A 7,500-nucleotide genomic window follows, 5' to 3' on the forward strand; every position below is an offset into this window, starting at 1 on the left:
ATCTTACCCGACAGATAAAAAGCAACATTTTGAGGTAAGATAAACATGTTTGCTTTTGGTGGGGAGGACAAAATTTAATATTGTAGATGAAAAATATCGAGTTTAGGTGCACCTAACACCATCTACAGTGTACATTGTAGCCATCTCCCGAATCCCATTTTCCACATCCTCAACACTAGTCTTCTCTTTCTTCTCCACCTTGCCTTGATGTGCCTCTTCTCATCAACCAAATACCACTCCAGAACCTTGTTGCCTCCCCTGCATTTGGTGCTCAGGTCATCCCTGAGTTTGCTTTGCCCCCCACCCCCCCCCAAAGGAACCCAACATCTCCATCTATGCCACCCATCTTCCCCTTGTTATCCTACCCTACTGCCCTCCCCTTGCCATCAACAACAACCACCTTGAACCCTCTGTCAATACCCTCCTTCACCCCACATCCACCTTCAATATCGTTTATATTTTGCTCACTCTCAGATTCGTCTCCTTCACCCGCAGCCTCAGAATCTGTAACAACACCATCCTCACCAGATTCACAACCCTGCTCACTTTCAGCATAAAATCCCACGAGCTCCTTTCCAATCTTATCCCTTACCATTTTTGCAATCTCACCCTTCTCCATCTTAGTTAACAGATCGTTCAGCTTGATGCACTTCAACTGTCAGATCAAACTGGGTTTTCCTGCACACTCGAACCTTTCTTATTCCACAAAGCCTTCATCTTCTTAATATACCATCCAGTCTCCTTCCCACCACTCCTGTTGATTCACTAACAGATCACTCTGTCGTACGTTCAGCTCTCCCGTTATATCCACCAGCACCACCAGGAGGAGTATGCTCACCGGCGTCACCAGCATAATTATTATTAATAACAATAATAACGACAACAACAACAATAATAATAATAATAATAATAATACTGATAAACATGTTGGAAAACATTGCTGAAAAAAGAGTCCGGAAAGGAGCAAGAGGTTTCCTGTGTAAAAACAGCAAATGCCGAGGGTGTGGCAAACAACGAGGAATCATAGATCACTTGCTAGTCACTGAGTTAATGTTTCTGAAAAGCTTAATCACATAACTAGAATATGACTATTAATAATAATAAGAATCCAATCTGCCGCCATTTTGTTGCTATGGGTAGCTCATCACCTGACAAACAAATCAAGTTGTTGATGACAAACCAAGTACACTTTGTTGCCAACTAAATCCCTGTGAGAAGAGGGAAACTGCCTTGTTGTTCACAACGAGAAAGTAAGTATCTTTATTAATTTTACCCTCAGATTTTTAGAGTAGCTAATAGCTGTGGTCACATTGCAGACTTTTACTTAGGTAAACTAGACTTGTTGACAGTTTACCTCAGGAAACTGATTTTTTCAGCGTGACCAATTCTTCTCCATGTAATTTACCTCACTGACACACAAAACTCTGTGAGATCATCTAATAAACCTTTTTGCTGTTAGTTAAAATGGTTTTATTACTGCAAAGCTCGAAGATGATGGCACAATTCAGAGCAAGATGTAAGTAATTGTTTTTGGTTTAGAATTTGAAATAATTTCACTCCAGTCTTAAGTGGATTTAGAATCATTTTTAACCAAGCAATCCATGGTAGTGTGACATATCAAGATTTTTTGACCCTGGTAAAATGAAACCAGAGATGAATTTACCTTGGACAATTTTGCCCTTGGTAACTCGGTATTACCTTGGTTAAATTCTGCAGAATGACCACAGCTACCAGGTAATACAAGTATCCCCTAGCATTGTACAGAACAACTTTAAGAATCCCAAATGGCAGTAGGCAAACCAGTTCGCTATTTACAAGTGCAGCCAGGAAATTGAACCAGTGACTACAGCTGTACCTGGAACAAATTCAACGAGTGGTCAGAACATGTCTTGAACCCCAGGATCAACGCAATTTTCATTAAGCCTGGTTTTCCCAAAGAGGGTCACATTTAGATTTGGACAAATCCTCTTACATTTCAACAGGAATTGCTTACATTCATTTTGAAATATTTTATCGGCCTTTGTCCACTGTGTTCATTATGCCCAAGACAACATTATTATGTTAATTTTGAATAGTTATTTAGCTGGAACTTGGCTCAAAATCTTTGACCTGTGTATAAGTCGAGGGCAATTTTTGGAGCTTCCTTTGAGGCCATTAAAGGTTGACTTATACACGGGTAAATACGGTATCAAGTCACATTTTTATGAAACGCAATAACAGAAAACAAAGATTTTCTGTGACATAATTATTACACCCACCCAAAAACTATAGAACTGCGTGGCTTACTTCATGAAAACGGGCAGTGCGCTCGGAGGTATTTGACGGGCATAACTAAGTTTCCGTTACCATTAATTCCCATAGATCATCTCCTATGAAAACTAAGAAAAATATCTAATTCATTAAGATTATCTAAAACAAAGTAAACGCCAGTGGCTGCCACGAAATCTGGAACTTGAATATTATCGAGCTGGTCATTTCCAGCGAGCTTTTTTCCTCAGCATCGGTGTCATCATTCGCGCCTTGGCTGTCACCGTCTTCTTCGCCACTTAAAGCCATCTTCTATGATCAAAATTCCTCCAACAGTTAAAAGCTTTCAGGTATTCTATTCACTAACCGTCTAACGCCTCTAGCCGTTCACTAGCTGACCATTTTAACGCTTTAAGCTGCTTCCGAAGCGCTTGTTAGTCGGACTGACTTAACCGTTAAACGCTTGCAGCAATGCGTTAGCATGACTTTGCAAACCGTTAGCAGTGCCTTTAAAAGCGTTAGCATACCGTTAGGTACCGTTACCTTCCAATACCCGTCCGTTAGTTAGCCGTTAGTTTTGTCCGTTAAACGTTAAAACGTTAGTGTACGTTTTCCCGTGTGAGATCACATATTACACCCACCCAAAAACTATAGAACTGCATATAACCCTTGCTTACCTCGACGTCTAAAAATAATGACCAGAGAATCATTTCCAGCAGAACTGAATGCTTGGCATCGGTAAAATGAATCACTGCGATCACTAGCAATTTTTACAATGCTCCTATTTGTTGGTGTCGAGGTGGCCGGGAAGATGTTCTTTGGTGGGACCTGGTTCCACTTGCTTTCAACAGGGAAACATTTTTGGATATCTACATCCCCACAGTTTGATGGTTGGAAGAACCATTTAAACGTGGGCAAAGGATTGCTTTTCACTAAGTTACATGAAACTTGGGTCTCCTCATTTTCAAACTCCAATAAAAGCTTATCCTTAGTCTCCTTAGAGATCTGTGGTGCAACTGCAAGTAGAATAGGAAAAAGACAATTTACTGCACATACACTGCACTAGCATTAATTCTTGACTACTGTTGCACTTCTGCACTTCTGCAACAATTTACGTTACACATGTAACTTAATTTTTCTGTGACTTTCCATGACCGACAATTAAATTCCATGACTTTCCAGGCCTGGAAACTGAAATACTTCAATTCCATGACTTTCCAGGTTTTCCATGACCTGTACAAACCCTGCCCTTACAAGAAAAATCAACAGTCACTGGGATCAGGTTAACTGAAAAAGTATTACAAGTATTTACAAAAAAGGTAGGAACAGAGAAAAAGACAACATGTTGCTCTCCTACGAACTCCCAATTCAAGGTATCAAAAGTTGGAAGGAACAGCTTTTGCTGCATGTACATGTACTTTGTCCTGCGATAATGCTGTTCTTGGTTCGCTTGCAATGCTTGTTGTTTTTAAAGAATGAAACCTGATTCCAGTGAACAAGTGTAGCACCTGTCAACCATCAATATAATTTTCCTTCAGATCGTTGCATTTAAGAAGAGATGTAAAAGTATATCAATCGTTGAGCGCGTGGTATGCAAACATTTCTTGTTTACAGTGGAAATTTACATTCAATTCAAAATAAAATCCATCCCCATGGTAAAGCTCATTGTTTTGCTTTTATAAATTAATCCACGACATAGATTGTAGTTTTGAAGAGAGGACTCACAGGAACGAAAGCCGCTATCTCGTTTTCTTGTTAAACAATTTCTGTTGTTATTTAATTGAGGAGTAAAAACGCATTCGCAAAAGTTGAATCGAGTATGCATAACTGACAATGTTTCGCGTTGGTGATTTTGCGAGAATAGAGTGTCGAGGATCGAGTTTGATTTTGAGTGAATCGAGTCTCAATCATAAACTTGATTCTCGTGAGGATCGAGTCGAGGCTGTCAACTTACATGTACTTTTGCACGGTACTGTACCAATTATTATTACAACCAATCAGTTACAAACAAATATATCCCAGGCTTAAAAATCAAATCAAAATACCAGGTCACACTTACCACGCACATCAAGGTTGACAATCAATTCAGCTGGTGGTGAATTGCCATTTGATGCTTCACATCTGAACTTTCCTTGGTCTCTATGGTATAATGCACTTCGTACTTTAAGAACCCCATACGTAAAGCTGGTGAAATCTGCTGAATGTTCCTCCACTTCATAAACTTCATAAGCAATGCCTTTGCAGCTCAGTGAAGACTTCTTGCAATCCGTCTTGTTCACCCTTTGTCCTTTTCTGTACCAAGTAACAACTGGTTTGGGAACACCCTCAGCATCACATCGGATAATGTGTTCTTCTCCTTCCTTAATCACTCTGTCTTCGTTTGCTTGTGAAATTGTAGGGGCTGTAGGAGCTTTAAGGAAAATATGACAAAATTAGAAGTAGTACAGAAGGCCTAGAAGAAGGTTAAAATCCTATTATTACTCCACCAGACGCTGGAAGGGACTCCTCTAAGAGGGATACAGTTCGTTCATGATGTCCTCAAAGAGAGTAATGCCCGGATGCAATTAAGCACATGGGTTGGACAAACCTCATCAATCTTACCAGAACTTGTATATCAGAACAGAATTACATACATGTAATAATAATAATAATAATAATAATAATAATAATAATAATAATAATAATAATAATAATAATAATAATAACTGCGTCACTATTAAAGTGGAAGTTGGATGCCTGAGACATCCTGGAGCTTCAACTGTGTACTAGTGGCTCAGTTAGTTGATCACCAGGCTGCCATGTGGGAGGTTGTGAGTTTGACTCCAGCAGGATTAACGCTCAGGGTCTTAAAATATCTGAGATGAAAGTGCTGACTTTGCAATTACATCCGCAAATAGTTCAAGTTTCAAGTCTACTCGGATAAGGACTATAAACCGTAGGCCCTGTCTCACAGATATCTTCCATGTTCATAAGTTTAAGTTCCCTGTGGGACGTTTAAGAGCCCACACACTATTCCAGAAGAGTAGGGGATGAATTTTCCAGTGTTGTGGCTGTCCTTTGTCATGTATGGGTGGGTGGGTATAGCAGGTCCACATCAACTGAACAGCTGCCAAAAAATTCAACCGGCTCAAACAAATAAATAACATTCAAACAAGCTATTGGCAGCCAGCTCCAAGAGGGAGACTGCACCCATGACTGGCAAAGTCTGACAACCCAGACATAAGTTACCATGCCCTCCAGAAGACAGGCACCCGTCACACCGAAACAGTGGAAAGTAGAGAGGGGTAGGGAGGGAAAACCACTAAACACTCCACACAAAATGCTCCTTCTTCACATCAAACCAATAAATAAGCTCTACAACCCAAAGCACAAAAACCACTGACTACAATTGACCGCAGTTGCTTCTAGTTGTTAACTGAGTTAAATTTCATTTACCCTCTTTACAAATTATTCTTATTACATGTACATCAAATGACAAATGGAAAGATGAAAACCTCCATGAAATAAACCTACCTTTGACGTTTACTTTAATCACTATATGATCTGTTCTACTTTGCACTGTCACTGTGCACTTATAGTCCGCATCATCTGATGGCTTGGCATTTGTAATCCGAAGGGTTGCTCTCACCATGTTGGTAGCTGGATCCCTGACAGTCGTTACCCAGCTTGGGTCGACACTCTTATAGGTGTTTTCAGCAATCCTTTTTTCCCATTTCAGATTAAGTGCAGATCCCTCAGATTCACAAACGATGCTTCTACTTTGCCCTGGTATAACAATTATGGCTCTGTTTGGTATTAGGACAAAGTGCTTTGGCAGGGTAACTGTAATGAGATCAACAACAACAACAATCTTAGCCATATCAATGCATCAGATACTGTACCAGTGATTTCACCACTTTCAGAGTAATAATATCAACAATAGCAATTGCATTATAAAATTACCTACAACTTAACATAATGCATTTGTACAGTAAGTTGTCTGCACTTACGTATCTGCATCCAAACAGAAGATTTATATTTATACTCTAACGATTAACCAACCCATTGAAATTAAGGATTACTTTTCCCTGACTCAATGGTAGTGTTAATTGGTTCATTTTTGATTGTCTGTTAATTTAATGCCATGTCACCTTGGTTTTTTAGTTTTAATATTCAGATTCATGAGTCAATGAGAGGCTTTACACTATTTCAAATTCCATCAAGATTTCCTTAACCCACGCAAATCATAGCCTCAAATCACCTATGGAAGGTGATCGAGGGAAGTTTGTTTATCCGTGTTTATGTGGTGGATTATAGCCCAGAGCAACATACTGTACTCAGTTGCTTCCCTCAGTACTTAACGACTCTATTGAACGGCATGCATTGTGAGCGTCGTATCTTGAATTGAATGCCTTGCAATCGGATGCTCGAATTTAATGCTGGATTAGCATTATCACTGTTGATATCATTCCTTTTGCCTTGAATGTGTATAAATTATTTCAGTATCAAAAATCGGTACTTTTGTTGATTTAACTGTTATTGATATATCGGCCGCGAATTTGTCACATTGACGGTGACAAACACCAGTGGATGACCAAGTAGTTGGACCAAGATGAAGTGACCATGACCACTTGCTGATATCCGAATGAAGACCTCGGAGACCTAAGCCACGGAAGTGAGTTCAGGATCAATGGATTTCGATAACATGACCAATTTCATTTGTTGAAGTCATTGTTAAATTGTACTGAGTGAGCAAGATTTGTTCTCTTCTATGTTTGAATTTCTTTTACAGTAGAATTCCGAAAGCAATGCCCCCCCCCTCCCGAGGGAACTGTACTAGCAGGGCTTGAAATTAACTTTTTTGCTCAGGTGCCAGCTGGCGACTAATGGAGAAGATTTGGTCGCAAGATCATATATTTTGGTCGCCAACTTTGCATGCAAGGAAAGTCATAATTATTAAAAAGCACCAAAAAAAAAAAAAAACAGCACAGGAAATATCTCTAAAGCCATTGCTGTTTCGGCTTTGTCTTTAGTTTGGTATTAATGTTCTTTAGGGTTATTTGAAATGGAGCGAAACACAGTTTGTGTTTTCCATAGCAAGGCAAACATGGGTCCTTTATCCTAAGGCTTGCTTGTCACCTCTTCAAACTCCGTAGTTCTTTATTCTCCTACAGCTTGCGTGGCAAGCAACTTACCTTCATTGCAAGTTAACGCAATACAACAATTTCTCCGCCTAGGTCCCCACACAACCACAATACTCGTACCAGTCTCCGA

At 39.7% G+C, this 7,500-nt stretch overlaps 1 protein-coding gene across 2 annotated transcripts in view; it reads right to left on the bottom strand.

The window, feature by feature from the left end:
- Positions 1-7,500, bottom strand: part of LOC138000403 (fibroblast growth factor receptor 4-like) — a 51,620-nt gene that overhangs the window by 38,112 nt on the left and 6,008 nt on the right. For both annotated transcript variants that reach the window (XM_068846786.1, XM_068846785.1), the window contains exons 3-5: positions 5,761-6,069; positions 4,307-4,657; positions 2,925-3,263 (exon numbers count right to left, since the gene is read on the bottom strand). In XM_068846786.1, coding sequence (XP_068702887.1) covers positions 2,925-3,263; positions 4,307-4,657; positions 5,761-6,069 — 999 coding nt within the window. The remainder of the gene's footprint in view (positions 1-2,924; positions 3,264-4,306; positions 4,658-5,760; positions 6,070-7,500) is intronic.

The sequence above is a fragment of the Montipora foliosa genome, chromosome 4, assembly GCF_036669935.1.
Source record: "Montipora foliosa isolate CH-2021 chromosome 4, ASM3666993v2, whole genome shotgun sequence".
Lineage (NCBI taxonomy): Eukaryota > Metazoa > Cnidaria > Anthozoa > Scleractinia > Acroporidae > Montipora > Montipora foliosa.